This window comes from Oncorhynchus nerka, linkage group LG20 (assembly GCF_034236695.1).
Source record: "Oncorhynchus nerka isolate Pitt River linkage group LG20, Oner_Uvic_2.0, whole genome shotgun sequence".
NCBI classification, from domain to species: Eukaryota; Metazoa; Chordata; class Actinopteri; order Salmoniformes; family Salmonidae; genus Oncorhynchus; species Oncorhynchus nerka.
In genome coordinates, this window is record NC_088415.1 from 55,346,499 (window position 1) to 55,364,808 (window position 18,310).

The 18,310-nt window shown below is 43.9% G+C and overlaps 1 protein-coding gene across 1 annotated transcript in view; it reads left to right on the forward strand.

The window, feature by feature from the left end:
- Positions 1 to 18,310, forward strand: part of LOC115101738 (excitatory amino acid transporter 5-like) — a 78,331-nt gene that overhangs the window by 19,787 nt on the left and 40,234 nt on the right. The window contains exon 3 of the mRNA XM_029621203.2: positions 15,018 to 15,233. Within this exon, the coding sequence (XP_029477063.1) occupies positions 15,018 to 15,233 (216 nt within the window). The remainder of the gene's footprint in view (positions 1 to 15,017; positions 15,234 to 18,310) is intronic.

The window sequence follows — 18,310 nt, forward strand, 5'->3', positions numbered from 1 at the left end:
CTAAATGTGTAAGAATGTCCCCTCTGGAGAACATCATTAACATACATATGTATAATCTAGTCTACAAGGTAGGGGTCAAGGACTTAACAAGGGCATGTAGGTCCACTAATGGGTGCCCTATTCCCTATAGCCCAATTCGGCTCTGGTCAAAAGTTGTGTACTATACAGTATATGGAATAGGGTGCCATTTGGGACACATACATAGTGTACGGAGTTGATGCCATACCACAATGAGCCCAGAGTTTGACGGTTCCACTCAGGGATGTACGCAGAGGTCAGAGATTACAGTCTTAATTGGTGATGCAGTAATAACCCACACACAAACAAACCAACACACACACACATATGCAGACACACACACACACACAGATGCAGACACTCAAACACATACAAAATGCAGACACAGGCACACACACACACACACACACACACACACACACACACACACACACACACACACACACACACACACACACACACACACACACACACACACACACACACACACACACACACAGCTGCAGACAAACACACAGATGCAGACAGACACACAGAGAGAGAGAGATGTCCAGTGACACAAAAACCAGACCAGATCATGGGTCTGCAGTACAGTAGACAGAGTCCCAGAGTGTGTACGTGTGTGCGCATGCTTACGTGCGTATTTGTGTGTGCGTTTGTCACTATGCATGTGTGCATGCGTGTTTGTGTGTGTGCATGTGTGCATGTTTGCTCACACGTGTACATGCATCTGATATAATCACCCTCCACACTCATAGTCTGACTGACTAATCTTTTACCCTAAAAAAAAATGAAGGAAAAACGGAACGGACCAGTGAAAAGCGTTAAAGTGGCGTTATGTAGCAGATTAGATCATGATATGATGTTGGAATTGTTGTAAATGCTGGAGAATTGTTTCGGAGATTATATACTGTAGTCTTTCATGTATTATCTTTCCTGTATGTTGTGTCTCTATGAGTGGATGGGTGAGACAGACAGAACTGGCTGGATATATACACTCTTTGACTTCTACTTACATGAGGCTAAAGCTACATAGGGGGTTATAAGGGTTTTATTAAGCTTTTATGAAGGGTTTTTACTTCAAAGAGAGCTGTACTATTAAGTGTACTACTATCTTAATAGCATTGTTTTTCAGTTGTGAGAATTGATCATTCATTATTAATACCGACAAACTCTGAACAACCATCCTGACACGCACGCCAGTGTCTTCGTATCTTTCACAGTGTGTGTGTGTGTGTGTGTGTCATCCATCACCATGGGGAAAGGTAAAGAACTCATAAAAGAGACTAAGGTTGTTGACTTTCATAATTAGGCCATGGGTACAAAAAAAGTACTGATTAGCACCAAGTACATAACTAGCACCACTACATACAACAAACAATCACCGACAAGGACATGAGGGGAAACAGAGGGTAAATACACAACATGTAATTGATGGGATTGGAACCAGGTGTGATGGAAGACAAGACAAAACCAATGGAAATGAAAAATGGATCAGTGATGGCTAGAAGGTCGGTGACGTCGACTGCCGAAAACCGCCCGAAGGAGAGGGACCAACTTCGGCGGAAGTCGTGACATCCTCTGTGGAGATGGGAGGACCTTCCAGAAGGACAACCATCTCTGGTGCACTCCACCAATCAGACATTTATGTTAGAGTGGTCAGACGGAAGCCATTCCTCAGTAAAATATATGACAGCCCGCTTGGAGTTTGCCAAAAAGCACCTAAAGGATTCTCAGACAATGAGAAACACGATTTTCTGGTCTGATGAAACCAAGATTTAACTATTTGGCCTGAATGCAAAGCCTCACATCTGGAGGAAACCTGTCACCATCCCTAAGGTGAAACATGGTGGTGGCATCATGCTGTGAGGATGTTTTTCAGCGGCAGGGACTGGGAGACTAGTCAGGATGGAGGAAAAGATGAACGGAGCAAAGTATTGAGAGATCCTTGTTAAACACCTGCTCCAGAGTGCTCAGAACCTCCAACTGGGGTTGAAGGTTCACCTTCCAACAGGACAATGACTCTAAGCACACAGCCAAGACAATGCAGGAGTGGCTTCGGGACAAGTCTCTGAATGTCCTTGAGTGGCCCAGCCAGAGCTCGGACTTGAACCTGAACCAAACATCTCTGGAGAGACCTGAAAATTGCTGTGAAGCGACGCTCCCCATCCAACCTAACAGAGCTTGAGAGGATCTGCAGAGAAGAATGGGAGAAACTCCCAAAATATAAGTGTGTAAAGCTTTTAGCGTCATACCCAAGAAGACTCAAGGCTGAAATCACTGCCAAAGGTGCATCAACAAGGTACTGAGTAAAGGGTCTGAATACTTATGTAAACGTGATATTTAATTAAATATTTTTTTATACATTTGCAATCCATTGTAGAATAAGGCTGTAACGTAACAAAATGTAGAAACAGTCAAGGTTCTGAATACTTTCAGGATGCACTATATTTCTCATTTCTAAGAAAAATATATGCTCTCATTTCTAACTGACATTCTGACAGATCTAAAGCAAATTGATTAAATGGAGCAGAGGAAAAACCATCTCCGCTCTGCTTTGTTCTCATTTCTAAGGAAATTGTTGTCAGTCAGTCGTCATGGCGATGGGATCAATCCCTTTAGGCTTTCCAGGCTCAACCTTTTGAGACCCCTCACAACAGCAGTGGAGGCGGATGGGAGGAGCTATAGGAGGACGAGCTCATTGTAATGGCTGGTATGGAATAAATGGAACGGTATCAAACATCACACATATGGAAACCGCATGTTTGACTCTGTTCCATTTTGACTGAGGGACTGCGGAACATCAAATCAAATCAAATTTTATTTGTCACATTACCATGTTAATGCGACGTAGGCGAAATGCTTGTGCTTCTAGTTCCGACAATGCAACGAGTAATCTAATCTAACCTAACAATCCCAAAACTACTACCTTATACACACAAGTGTAAAGGGATAAAGAATATGTACATAAAGATATATGAATGAGTGATGGTACAGAACAAGATGCAGATGGTATCGAGTACAGTATATCCGTATGAGATGAGTAATGTAGGGTATGAGAGGGAACAGGGAGTACAGGAGAGGGCTCAGAACGCACCCTTGTGGGGCCCCAGTGTTGAGGATCATCGGGGTGGAGATGTTGTTACCTACCCTCACCACCTGGGGGCGGCCCGTCAGGAAGTCCAGTACCCAGTTGCACGGGGCAGGGTCTCGAGCTTGATGACGAGTTTGGAGGGTACTATGGTGTTAAATGCTGAGCTGTAGTCGATGAACAGCATTCTCACATAGGTATTTCTCTTGTCCAGATGGGTTAGGGCAGTGTGCAGTGTGGTTGCGATTGTGTCGTCTGTGGACCTATTTTGGCGGTAAGCAAATTGGAGTGGGTCTAGGGTGTCAGGTAGGGTGGAGGTGATATGGTCCTTGACAGCCATGGTGTCTTTAGACAGATAGTAGAGCAAGATTGTTTTCATAGTCTCTGTTTACATACAACATGAAAATCAACACACAATCCGATACATCACAGAAACACAACACAATATACAACAGTGTTGTTGTACTTTGTGTCAGCAAAGGGAGGAAGTGAGTGAGGTAGCAATTGTAAACTACCTATCTACTACATCGGCCATGGAAATATACTCAGTCAGTCACAATTATCACAAGATTCCAGTGATATGCAAGTAAACAACCGCAAAGTGTGATTAAAAACAATGACAGCGAATTCTAAATCTCTTTTAAAAGTCATGAAGAATTTGGTTCCAGGAAAAAAACTATTGATTTATCAGTCACATGCATACCTCCAAGCCCTTCTGGCACCAACTGATGCATGTCTGATGCCTCGAGTTCTGATAATCATTTTGGATTTTCAAATTTTGCAGCATCCAAACATATTTAATAAACCATAGTTGAATGAAGAATTAACATCTAATGAATTGATTTGTTTCCATTGAATTTGTGACCACAGAATGATGTTTGAGTTCTGAAGCAGACTTTACTGTTAATTGGGAAATGTCTGATACTTCATGATTCTTCTCTTTTCATCTGGCTGTGTATTTTTCTATTCTTGCTGCATCCCAACACCTCTGATAAACCATATTTGAAGAAATCATTGATTTCTATTTAATGTATTTGCTTTTATTTGTGATGACAAGGACGGATTGTCCCTGTGTGAAAATGAGCAAGAGTGTTCATCAGTTTCTTGATGACTACACAGTCTCTTGTGTAGAATGGATGAATCTGTGTGTGTCCCAAATGGCACCCTATTCCCTTTATAGTGCACTACTTTTGACTAGGGCGCACACACACACACACACACACACACACACACACACACACTAATCTCGGCACCCAGACCCAAATGAGTGTCACGGCCGTGTCATGAGAGACTTAGTCTCGTACATTAGAAGCCTTCTGAGGCTATGAGCGGCTATATCTTAGTGATATATGAAACAGTTATATACATACTGTACATACTGTACACAAATACCCTCCCCCTTCACTCACTGCCTCCTGTGCCCATCTCCTGCTGGTAAGAGACTGTGTGACGATCAAGGACATCCAGAAAGCTATCTCAGCCTCAGCACGGTCTCAAGATCGGGATGGTTCACTGCATCTACGTCCCAAATGGCAGCCTATTTCCCATTCCCCAATTGGCCCTGTTCAAACGTAGTGCAAGGAATGGGGTGCCATTTGGGATGTAGATCGTATCTCAGAGGGGTATCTGCGGAGGACAGACTCACAGCACAAAATGGCAGAGGAAACATTCATTGACCACTCTAACCCGCCGGCCAAACAATACAGGATTAGATTTTAGGCAGCTCGGTCAACATCTTGTCTGCATCCCAAATGGTACCCTTTTCCCTATATAGTGCACGACTTTTGAACAGGGCCCATAAGGCTTTGGTCAAAAGAAATGAACTATGTAAGGAATATGGTGCCATTCGGGAAGCATCCCTTGTCTGTCCAGCTCTGGGTATCAGAGAGTCCCAGAGATCGATGTCCCCTCCATTTCCTGTTCAATATAAATGCTCTCTGGTACTAAATGGTAGTGAATCTGCAACAAGTGGTCCCACTGATACAGTGTGATTTCTTTGCCTTTTCATTACTGAGAGTGATGTCACATAGCCTTCGTTTTGTACTACCAGTACAACAATTAGTTGTACATTACATTCATGGCAAGGGCTACATGAATCAAATTTGAATATGAATATGAATGAGCATCTAACTGAGAGAAAATATTTATATTAAAGGGCTAATTATAATCCCTTTCACAGAAGTTAAGCGCTATAGCATGATTGAAATGTAAAGGTAATGTTCCCATGTTCGCTGAGACTGATTCAAGGTAAATGCTGCATATGTCGGCTCAATCGGAATTTACCTTTAAATCTTGGCGCACCCATCCCGTTTGCGGGATCATTTTCGTCAACATCCGCTAAATTGCAGAGCGCCAAATTCAAATCAAATTACTAAACATATTTCATTTTCATGAAATCACAAGTGCAATATAGAAAAACACAGCTTAGCTTGTTGTTAATCCGCCTGGCGTGTCAGATTTCAAAAAAGCTTTACAGCTAAAGCAAACCAAGCGTTTATGTAAGGACACCTCTCTCAGCAGACAAAACATTACAAACAGCTATCAGCAAAGTAGATTGGTCACGAAAGTCAGAAAAGCAATCAAATGAATCGCTTACCTTTGATGATCTTCAGATGTTTGCACTCACGAGACTCCCAGTTACACAATAAATGTTCCTTTTGTTCCATAAAGATTATTTTTATCCGTAAAGTTCGTAGAAACATGTCAAACGTTTTTTTATAATCAATCCTCAGGTTGTTTTTATAATAAATAATTGATAATATTTCAATCGGACCGTAGCTTTTTCAATAGGAGAGAGAGAGAAAATGTCTGCTCTAAGCTGACATCCAAAACTCTGCTGGCACCCAGCCATCCACTGACGCGATGTGATAGTTCTCGCTCATTTTTCAGAATAAAAGGCTAAAAATATGTCTAAAGACTGTTCACACCATGTGGAAGCCATAGGAAAAGGAATCTTGTTGATATCCCTTTAAATGGAGGGAAGGCATGCAATGGAACAGGGAGCTTTCAAAATAAGAGGCACTTCCTAGTTGGATTTTCCTCAGGTTTTCGCCTGCAATATCAGTTCTGTTATACTCACAAACAATATTTTGACAGTTTTGGAAACGTTAGAGTGTTTTCTATCCTAATCTGACAATTATATGCACATTCTAGCTTCTGGGCCTGAGAAATAGGCAGTTTCATTTGGGTACGTTTTCCATCCAAACATCAAAATACTACCCCCTACACTCAACAGGTTAACCTCTATGGGACCGGTGACCCCCCCACGGGATGGTTGAGCTAACGTGCGCTAATGTGATTACCATGAGGTTGTAAGTAACAAACAATTTCCCAGTGTCACGCCCTGGTCTTAGTATTTGGTGTTTTCTTTATTATTTTGGTTAGGCCAGGGTGTGACATGGGTTTATTATGTGGTGTGTTTTTGTCTTGGGGTTTTTCGTAGGTTTTGGGTTTGTGGCTTAGTGGGGTTTTCTAGCATAGTCTATGGCTGTCTGGAGTGGTTCTCAATCAGAGGCAGGTGTTTAGGCAGCCATATTCTTTGAGTGTTTTGTGGGTGATTGTTCCTGTCTCTGTGTTACTGTGTTAGTTTGCACCGGTTTTCGTGTTACGTTTCTTGTTTTTGTATTGTTCGTGTTTATTCGTTATTAAACATGTGTGAAAATTACCACGCTGCATTTTGGTCCGATCCGTGCTACACCTCTTCGTCAGAGGAGGAGATAGAAGAAAACTGTGACAGAATCACCCACCACAACAGGACCAAGCGGCGTGGTGACAGGCAGCGGCAGCAGGAGCAACAAAGTTTGGAGTATACGACTTGGGAGGAAATAGACAGGTGGGCGGTCGACCCAGGGAGAGTGCTGGAGCCCGCCTGGGATTCGCTGGAGCAGTGCGAAGAGGGTTATAGGAGAATGGAGTTAGAGAGACAAGCACGGCGGCGCGGAAGGAAGCCCGAGAGTCAGCCCCAAAAATGTATTGGGGGGGGGGAGCCAAGGAGGAGCCAAGGAGGAGACCAGAACCAGAGCCGGTGTTGGAGGTGAGCGAAGCAGAGACTGTGAAGGAGTTAATGGGGAAATTGGAGGAGAGAGTTATGAGGGAGTTGCTGTGTTGGTGCTTTAGGTACGGAATTCGCCCGACGGAGCGTGTTGGGGATTTGATGGCACCTGGGTCAGCGCTCCATACTCGTCCTGAGGTGCGTGTTAGTCGGCTGGTGAAGATTGTGCCAGCCTCACGCACCAGGCCTCCTGTGCACCTCCCTAGCCTTGCACGTCCTGTGCCAGCCCTGCTCTCAAGCTCGCCAGTACGCCTTCACGGTCCGGTCCATCCTGTGCTACCTCCACACACCAGTGCTCCGGTGGCAGCTCCCCGCACCAGGCTTCCTGTGCGTGTTCTCGGCCCAGTACCCCCAGTGCCAGCACCACGCACCAGGCCTTCAGTGCGCCTCGCCTGTTCAGCGCTGCCAGAGCCTTTCTCCTCTCCAGTGCTGCCGGAGTTTCCCGCCTGTCCAGCGCTGTCAGAGCCTTTCTCCTCTCCAGCGCTGCCGGAGTCTCCCGCCTGTTTAGCGCTGCCAGAGCCTTCCTCCTCTCCAGCGCTGCTGGAGTCTCCTGCCTGTTCAGCGCAGCCAGAGCCTTCCTCCTCTCCAGCGCTGCCGGAGTCTCCTGCCTGTTCAGCGCAGCCAGAGCTGCTAGTCTGCATGGAGCAGCCAGAGCTGCCAGTCTGCATGGAGCAGCCAGAGCTGCCAGTCTGCATGGAGCAGCCAGAGCTGCCAGTCTGCATGGAGCAGCCAGAGCAGCTAGAGCCGCCAGGATCCGCCAGTCAGCCAGGATCCGCCGGTCAGCCATGATCTTCCAGATCCGCCAGTCAGCCAGGATCTTCCAGATCCGCCATTCAGCCAGGATCCGTCATTCAGCCAGGATCCGCCAGTCAGCCAGGATCTGCCGGAACCGTCAGTCAGCCAGGATCTGCCAGAACCACCAGCTAGCCAGGATCTGCCAGAGCCAACTACCTGCCTGAGCTTCCTCTCAGTACTGGGCTTCCTCTCAGTACTGGGCTTCCTCTCAGTACTGGGCTTCCTCTCAGTCCCGAGCTACCCCTCAGTCCCGATCTACCTCAGTCCCGAGCTGCCCCTCAGTCCAGTGGGGTCCTTGGTGAGGGCTACTAGGCCAAGGTCGGCGGCGAGGGTCACCTATCTAAGGACGCGAGGAAAATGGACTAAGACTTTGTTGGAGTGGGGTCCACGTCATGGCTGACCGGCGGATCCTGGCTGACTGGTGAATCTGGAAGATCATGGCTGACCGGCGGTTCTGTCACGCCCTGGTTTTAGTATTTGGTGTTTTCTTTATTATTTTGGTTAGGCCAGGGTGTGACATGGGTTTATTATGTGGTGTGTTTTTGTCTTGGGGTTTTTCGTAGGTTTTGGGTTTGTGGCTTAGTGGGGTTTTCTAGCATAGTCTATGGCTGTCTGGAGTGGTTCTCAATCAGAGGCAGGTGTTTAGGCAGCCATATTCTTTGAGTGTTTTGTGGGTGATTGTTCCTGTCTCTGTGTTACTGTGTTAGTTTGCACCGGTTTTCGTGTTACGTTTCTTGTTTTTGTATTGTTCGTGTTTATTCGTTATTAAACGTATGAAAATTACCACGCTGCATTTTGGTCCGATCCGTGCTACACCTCTTCGTCAGAGGAGGAGATAGAAGAAAACCGTGACACCCAGGGCATAGACATGTCTGATATGGGCAGAAAGCTTAAATTCTTGTTAATTTAACTTCACTGTTTACATTAGGTATTACAGTGAAATAATACCATGCTATTGTTTGAGGAGAGTGCACAGTTATGAACTTGAACATGTATCAATAAACCAATTAGGCACATTTGGGCAGACTTGATGCAACAGTTTAAACAGAAAGGCAATGGTTCATTGGATCAGCCTAACACTTTGCACATACACTGCTGCCATACACTGCTGCAATCTAGTGGCCAAAATTTAAATTGCTCCTAAATTGGAATAATACATTGTGGCCTTTGTCTTGTATTTCAAAGATGTTGGAAAAAAAAACGCACGTTTTTTCTTTGTATTATCTTTTACCAGATCTAATGTGTCATATTCTCCTACATGAATTTCACATTCAAAGGGTTTCCTTTCAAATGGTATCAAGAATATGCATATCCTTGCTTCAGGTCTAAGCTACAGGCAGTTAGATTTGGGTTTGTCATTTTGGTCGGAAAATGAAAAAAAAAGGGTCTGATCCTTACTGGAGCGAAAGATCGAGAGAAAAGCATTGAAACTACCCGAAGACATAGTACAGCCACGCCCATTTTCTGAAGAATTGCATTATGGGCCCTAAAAGCACGAAAATAGTGCCACTGCTTGTATACTTCGTATTTTGGCAAATTTAGTACGACATCCGGTACCTTTTGGCATACTAACTACATCCATGCTACGATCAATGAGCATACTACATACTCAATTTGCATCACAAATAATACAGTTAATGCGGTTAGTATTGGAACACAGATCTAGTGTGCATGTGCATTTGGGCCGTGTAAAGCAGATGCAACCCGGGTACGGTCCATGAATTGGACTATGCGAATGTAAAATACTAGATTATGTTGAAAACAATGGTCCGCCATCTTGGTCACAGTCTTTAGTTATTTTATACTGCAGTGCTTATTACTCAACTGAGATCATTAGTGGGATGGTTGGAGTTCTCTGGAAGTTGGAAAGTTGCAGTAATGTTGGAAGTTATGTCCTAAAGGGTTTTACCCTTTGCTTTGAGTGTTGGATTTCTTATGTTCATGTCATAGATCTGTTTCTATTGATTTCTGTGTATATTTGATGTGCCTGATGACTAAATATTTAGGGAACGCTAGTAAGAAGAAATGTACCATGGCTTGCGAAATTATTCACCCCCTTGGCATTTTTCCTATTTTGTTGTCTTGTATCATTTGATTTACACAGCATGCTTACCACTTTGAAGATGAAAAAAAAACTGAAAACTTGAGCGTGCATAACTATTCACCCCCCCACCAAAGTCAATCATTTGTAGAGACCCCTTTTTCAGCAATTACAGCTGCAAGTCTCTTGGGGTATGTCTCTATTAGCTTGGCATATCTAGCCACTGGGATTTTTGCCCATTCTTCAAGGCAAAACTTCTTCAAGTTGGATGGGTTCCGATGGTGTACAGAAATCTTTAAGTCATACTACAGATTCTCAATTGGATTAAGGTCTGGGCTTTGACTAGGCCATGTTTCCCCTTAAACCACTCGAGTATTGCTTTAGTAGTATGCTTAGGATCATTGTCCTGCTGGAAGGTGAACCTCCGTCCCAGTCTCAAATCTGTGGAAGACTGAAACAGGTTTCCCTCAAGAATTTCCCTGTATTTAGCACCATCCATCATTCCTTCAATTCTGACCAGTTTCAAAGTCCCTGCCGATGAAAAACATCCCCACAGCATGATGCTGCCACCACCATGCTTCACTGTGGGGATGGTATTCTCTCTCTCTCTCTTTTAAATTTTTTTTTTTACCCCTTTTTCGTGGTATTCAATTGTTTAGTAGCTACTATCTTGTCTCATCGCTACAACTACCGTACGGGCTCGGGAGAGACGAAGGTTGAAAGTCATGCGTCCTCCGATACACAACCCAACCAAACCGCACTGCTTCTTAACACAGAGCGCATCCAAACCGGAAGCACCAATGTGTTGGAGGAAACACCATGCACCTGGCAACCTTGGTTAGCGCGCACTGCACCTGGCCCGCCACAGGAGTCACTGGTGCGTGATGAGACAAGGATTTCCCTACCAGCCAATCCCTCCCTAACCCGGACGATGCTAGGCCAATTGTGCGTCGCCCCACGGACCTCCCGGTTGCGACAGAGCCTGGCGCGAACCCAGAGTCTCTGGTGGTACAGCTGGCACTGCAGTACATCACCCTTAACCACTGCGCCACCCGGGAGGCCTGGGGATGGTATTCTCAGGGTGATGGGAGGTGTTGGGTTTGCTCCAGACATTTTCTTTGATGGCCAAAAAGCTAAATCTGACCATATGTTTGGGGAATCTCCCACATGCCTTTTGGCGAACACCAAACGTGTTTACTTATTTTTTTCTTTAAGCAATGACCTTTTCTTCTGGCCACTCTTCCGTAAAGCCCAGCTCTGTGGAGCGTACGGCTTAAAGTGGTCCTATGGACAGATATTCCAATCTCCGCAGTAGAGCTTTGCAGCCCCTTCAGGGTTATCTTTAGTCTCTTTGTTGCCTCTCTGAATAATGCCCTCCTTGCTTGGTCTGTGAGTTTTGGTGGGCGGCCCTCTATTGGCAGGTTTGTTGTGGTGCCATAATCTTCCCATTTTTTAATAATGGATTTAAAATGGTGCTCCGTGGGATGTTCAAAGTTTCGGATATTTTCTTAAAACCCAACCCTGATCTGTACTTCTCCACAAATTTGTACCTGAGCTGTTTGGAGAGCTCCTTGGTCTTCACGGTGCTGCTTGCTTGGTCTAGTCACTTGCTTGGTGGTGTCCCTTGCTTAGTGGTGTTGCAGACTCTGGGGCCTTTCAGAAAAGGTGTATATATACTGAGATCATGTAACACTTACATTGTACACAGGTGGACTTTATTTAACTAATTGTGTGACTTCTGAAGGTAATTGGTTGCACCAGATCTTATTTAGAGGCTTTATAGCAAACATCTGCATGAACCACTTTTCCGTTTTTAATTTTGGGGAATTTTTGGAAACAAGTCATTTTTCTTCATTTCACTTCACCAATTTGGACTATTTTGTTGTATTACATGAAATTCAAATAAAAAATCAATTTAAACTACAGGTTGTGTTGCAACTTAATAGGAAAAAATGCCAAGGGGGATGGATACTTTTGCAAGGCAATGTAAGCACTGTATGCTATTAGCTGAAATCTTTCTTTAAAGCCTTGTTTTCCTGTTTTTTTACGTACACTGAGTATACCAAACATTAGGAACACCTTTTCCCTCAGAACAGCCACAATTTCTCGAGGCATGGACTCTACAAGGTGTCGAAAGCATTCTACAGTGATGCTGGCCCATGTTGACTCCAATGCTTCCCACAGTTGTGTCAAGTTGGCTGAATGTCATTTGGGTGGTGGACCATTCTTGATATATATGGGAAACTGTTGAGCGTGAAAAACCCAGCAGTATTGCAGTTTTGACACAAACCTACACCCCGTTCAAAGGCACTTACATTTTTTCTCTTGCCCAATCACCCTCTGAATGACACACGTACACAATCCATTGTCTCACAGCTTAAAAATCATTTTTTAACCTGTCTCCTCCCCTTCATCTATACTGATTGAAGTGAATTTAACATGTGACATCAATAAGGGATCATAGCTTTCACCTGGATTCACCTGGTCAGTCTATGTCATGGAAAGTGTTCTTAATGTTTTCTTAATGTTTTGCAGTACACTGTATATTGGAATTATTCCATGAAATTGTGAAAATGACAAAAATGCCCCTTTAGTGTAGGAGCTGTTTTAAAAGGTTTTGGTGGGATGGAGTTTCGTCCCATCACCAGGCGGCAAATTAGTTAAATGAGTTAATTAGTTCATATTTGATGTTGAGATAAAAACGACTGCGTTCGACCTTTAAAAAGTGTATTTCACATGTATGTCCCAATACACTATACAGACGAGAACAAGAGGTAGCATAAAGAACATGTGCAAGTTGGTCTGTCAGACACGGTCCCTCATATTATTGCAGACAGCAATGTAGTGCCCTGCCAACCTACAGCTCTCTGTGTCTTCCCCCAACAGGACGGTAGCCTATTATCATCAGAGAGGTCTCTGAAACCTTGAATAAGCGTTTCACATTTGGGGAAATTACACTTTTAGTTTTATATTTTTGAAACATTTTGTCAGGAAATGCAGCTGTGTCTCAGGTCCTGCTGTGGTGCAGTGGTTGCACAGCCTTTCCTTTTCCTCCATGTTTCCTGTGTCTACCGTTCTCAATGGCAAGGCTGTGCTCACTGAGCCTGTACTTTGTACAGGTTTTGATCAGTAACCATGGTCAAATAGTTTGCCATGGTTTACTGTTGATGTAGTGCCAGATAGCAATGCATTTAACTTTGTGCTTGTGTTTCCCAATAGGTAATGTAGTTGTGTTTTGACTGTGTTGTAATTTGGTTTATTCTGATTGATTGGATGTTCTGGTCCTGAGGCTTCAGTGTGTTAGTAGAACAGGTCTGTGAACTCAACCCCAGGATCAGCTGGATTAGGGGACTTTTTTCTTTGCTCAGTGTTTGGCATTGCAGAGCTTGGTATTGATATGAGAGGGAGGAGCTGTTTAGTTGACTAGTGTCAGTTGCTTGCTGTTGTGCTGTGCTTTTTTGGTTCTGATTGTACGTTTATAGAGTTTTAAAGTCTCATAGTAATGAAGGCGTAATTCACCATTATTTGGCACTTTGTGCTTTTGGTTTGATAGTGTTCAATTTTTTTCCTGATCATTTTACAATCTGTATCAAACGAGTGGTCATCGGTATTTTAACGTATTTCTTTAAAAAAAAAAACTATTTCAGTTGTGCTTCTTTTGCCGTTTGCCTGAAAATATTGTTTATATGTTTTACTGCTAGATTGATGCCTTCTTTACTATGAGTGTATGTGGTATCTAGAAAGTTATTGTTTGGATTTTTTGGTTACTGGTTGCCTTCTGTGCTGTTTTGGGCCCATCTGTATGAATTTCTGAAGTTGCACAGCTTTCTGGGCTGTGAATGTGTGGTTGTTTCCAAGTCTGTACTTTTGAGGAACAAGGTAATTTGGCTGTGATCAGACAGAGGTGTTAGTGGCTTGATGGTGAATTAGCTGAGAGAGAAAGGGTCAATGTCTGTAATCATATAGTCTACTGTGCTGTGGCCAAGAGGTCAGTAATAGGTGAATCTCCCCAAAGAGTAACCTACCATTAACCAAGTAGAGACTCAGGCTTTGACAGAGCTACAACAAATCCCTTCCGGTTTTGTTGATGGTGCTGTCACTGTTGTTTCTATGGGGCAGATTAAGACAGAAACAGTATGGCCTGTAATAAAGCTGTCCCCTCGTGTGGTCGTTAGGTCAGATAGTGTGCCTGTGAGAGCATGTGTGTCGCCACAGATCAGCACATTTCCCTGGGCCTGTGAGTGACAGTGAGTGACAATGTCTGCCGTACACCATGTCTCCTGCAGAATGATGACATCAACATCTTTTCAGTGGTAAACTCTTCAGTCCAAAGATCGACAAGTTTAGGCCCTGAATGTTTCACATGCTAACTGATAGTGATTTCACGTTGCAATTAAGAAAGAATAGCACAGTAAAAAATACAGTAATTACTAAGTTGTTAGGAGTGAGATAAACAATGGATAACAGCAAACTGGTTCTCTTTTTATTTTTTCCTTCTTTCTATTGAACAAGTAAACTCTTAGTACAGCAGTGTATGCGTGTGTGTTGAATGGAGTTTAGTGCAGATATACTGGAGGAGCTGTTTAATCTCACTCAATCCTCCAGAGTTCTCCTTTCCACTGAGGGCCTCAGCGTAGCTGCGCTGGTCCTGCTGTTGGGCCCCGTGGAGGGTGGCCAGATCTGGTCCGGGGGGGCTGCCTTTCTGGTCTGGTAGAGGTGGTGGTCTGGTGTGGGGTAGTAGGCTGGGCCTGGTCCAGTCTGGCTGTGCCGATGGAAGTGGTGATGCTCTGGTGGTGGGTAGGGCCTGTGGGGTGTGCTGGGTCTGGTGTGGAATTGAGGGGGCTTGGGGCTCCTTGGTGGTCTGGTAGGGGTCTCTGGGTGGTCCTCTGTCCAGTAAGGTTTGGTTTGTCTACCAAGTGCCCCCTAACCATTCTGTTTCTCTCTGTCTTCTCTCCCTGTGATGATCTGCCTGGCTCTTTCACTTCCTAACCATTCTTTTTCTCTTCTCTCTCTCTCTCCAGTTTGATGTCGGGGCTAGCAGCCTTGGATGCCAAGTGTTCCAGCCGCCTGGGCATCATGACCGTCTCCTACTACCTGTGGACCACGTTTGTGGCGGTGGTGGTGGGCATCCTCATGGTTACCATCATCCACCCAGGGGGCGCCGCCCAGAAGGAGGACAACGAGGACAGCGGCAAGCCAATCATGAGCTCCGCTGACGCCCTGCTTGATCTGATTCGGTAAGAGACAGGAAGAAGATCATTACATTGACCTTTGACCTATGTTGTTGCGTGTCCTACTGAATTGAATCGTTCTAAAATCAGCCTACAGTGAAGGTTCAATTATTCAAGGGTTGCAATGTTGAGGGGTTTTATTTGTCACGTTTACAATAAACATTTGTTCCCCAGTGCAAAACATATTCTAGACAGGAATATTGCTATTACTTTGTCAGTTCCTCTTCAAGCCTCTGTACTCTGTGACTATTGAGATGCTAAAGGCTTTGTTGTTCAATAAATCAAATGTATTCACATAGTGACTTTTATAAAAGCAACATTTCTTACAAGGGTTTTTACACAGTAACATGGCAACTGCAGATTCCCAAGACCCTCTAGACCTCACTCAGTAAGAGACCTCCCCTTCATCAGAATTTGTTTGAGGCAGGCTTTAGAAAAATGATTTGATATGATAAATAATAAAACCAGTAAGACATGCGTGTGTCCGTGAGTGTGTGAGTGCATGTGTGCATGCGCGTTCTGTGTGGAGATTGTAGCAGGCAGCTAAGGGGCTTCCAGCACTTAGCTTCACCTCCTCAGTTAACAACAACAATCCTCAGCAGAGCCTTGGAATATAATTACCATTGGTTGCGTCCCAAATGGTAACCTATGAATAGGGTGCCATTTGGGATGTAGGCCAGCAAATAACCATGGCCCTCAAAATGCCTTATGCACTCCAAGATCTTAAGCACAAGAAATGTGTAAGATATAGTGTTAATTGGATTCGTAACATATCGTCCAATTTTTTTCAATAAAAAAATTGAAGGACGTAACAAGTAATGCGAAATGGATGACGCCGTACACAATTTGACGACGTAGTACACAATTTGATGACGTAGTACACAATTTGATGACGTAGTGCACAATTTGATGACGTAGTACACAAAAATCGGGGACCACTTTTGGCTCGTGAACACCACTTTCAAAACTACTGGCTGAAATGATGCAAAAGTTTGAGAGTGCATCTTTGATGCTTTATTAAAAATCATTAAAAAGCAGCATTTTTATTCTCTTTGTTCTCTTTTCCATCCAATGCCACCGTGTCAACGCTCCAGCTAATGGATCATTATTGTGTCCTATATAGAGTTGAAGTCAGAAGTTTACATACACTTAGGTTAGAGTCATTAAAACTCGTTTTTCAACCACTCCGCAAATTTCTTGTTGACAAACTATAGTTTTGGCAAGTTGGTTAGGACATCTACTTCAAGATGGCATCTTGAAGAAGAAAATTATGTGGATATATTGAAGCAACATCTCAAGACATCAGTCAGGAAGTTAAAGCTTGGTCGCAAATGGGTCTTCCAAATAGACAACGACCCCAAGCATATTTCCATAGTTGTGGCAAAATGGCTTAAGGACAACAAAGTCAAAGTATTGGAGTGGCCATCTCAAAGCCCTGACCTCAAGCCTATAGAAAATGTGTGGGCAGAATTGAAAAAGCGTGTGCGAGCAAGGAGGCCTACACACCAGCTCTATCAGGAGGAATGCGCCAGAATTCACCCAATTTATTGTGGGAAGCTTGTGGAAGGCTACCCGAAACGTTTGACCCAAGTTAAAGAATTTAAAGGCAATGCTACCAAATGCTAATTGAGTGTATGTAAACTTCTGACCCACTGAGAATGTGAAAAGCTGAAATAAAAGCTGAAATAAATAATTCCCTCTACTATTATTCTGACATTTCACATTCTTAAAATAAAGTGGTGATCCTAACTGACCTAAGACAGGGAATTTTTACTGAGAATAAATGTCAGGAATTGTGAAAAACTGAGTTTAAATGTAATTGGCTAAGGTGTATGTAAACTTCAGACTTTATGACCACCTCTGTCGCCTCAGTTCAACCCAATCATGTATCTAGAAAACATACGTCTCTGGTTCAACCTCTGTTCACCATCACCCCAGAGAGGATCAATTATTTGGTACTGTAGCTCCCCAAGACAACATTTAACCCAGACCTTCCTTTTCACATTTCTCCGGTGAGAGTTTTGAACTGTTTAATTCAACTGTGCCAGAGATATTTTGGTAATATTTGAAAAAATATTTGGAAATATAAGGACAGGGCCTATATTTGGAAAATATTAAGCTATGAACTGCTTAATTGACAATATAACTGCTCTTTTAAAGCTAAAGTTTGCGATAGGCAAAACTGTAACACTGGCTGCCCCCAGGTGCGTTTGTTACTGTTTTTGTTCTGAGGAAATTAGCACCCAGCATCGTGGTATAAAAAAAGAACATTGTACATACTCTGATGTTCTACCGTGCATTAAATCTCCAGCGTCTGGTTGTCTCTCACCCAGCCACCCTGGTGGTTAACCATGTGTGCTGTGTCATGTGCTGTCTCAGTCTCACAGAGTGTGTGTGTGTGTGCGTGCATGTGTGTTTCAGTGACACGAACGCACACAGGATGTAAAGCCTAATGCCTCCTCTGTCAGTGGGTCACAGCTAAGCTAATTAAGCAGGTGAGGGATGGAGTGTGGGTTTAGGGTTAGGGTTAGACACAGGGACATGCTAGACTGACTCAGAGCATCACAGTATATATGACCATAACAGTCGGTCAGTGGGCCTCTGTCACAAGCACTTAGTCACCCAGTCACAGGCCTATGGCCCTACACAGCTCCCAGTCACAGGCCTATGGCCCTACACAGCTCCCAGTCACAGGCCTATGGCCCTACACAGCTCCCAGTCACAGGCCTATGGCCCTACACAGCTCCCAGTCACAGGCCTATGGCCCTTACCTACACACAGGGACCGCTCGTAGGGAGGCTTTACTACACAGACAAATGCAGTTTATAATTACTTTATTATCGTTTAGTATTAATGATTAACAAACATTTACCATATGTTATAGTAAACGTAATAAATAAAAAGGCAGTAAGTTGGAATACGTGTTTGTTCACAAACGTGTATATTTTTTTGTTAGAGCTGAACACCTACCTTGTCATGTGGTGTCCTGCATCAGAAAATTGTAACAGGTAATCAGATTTATGATGTGAAAAAGTGTATGTTTCAGCCAGACTCAGGGATTCTGTGGCCCTTACCTACAACAC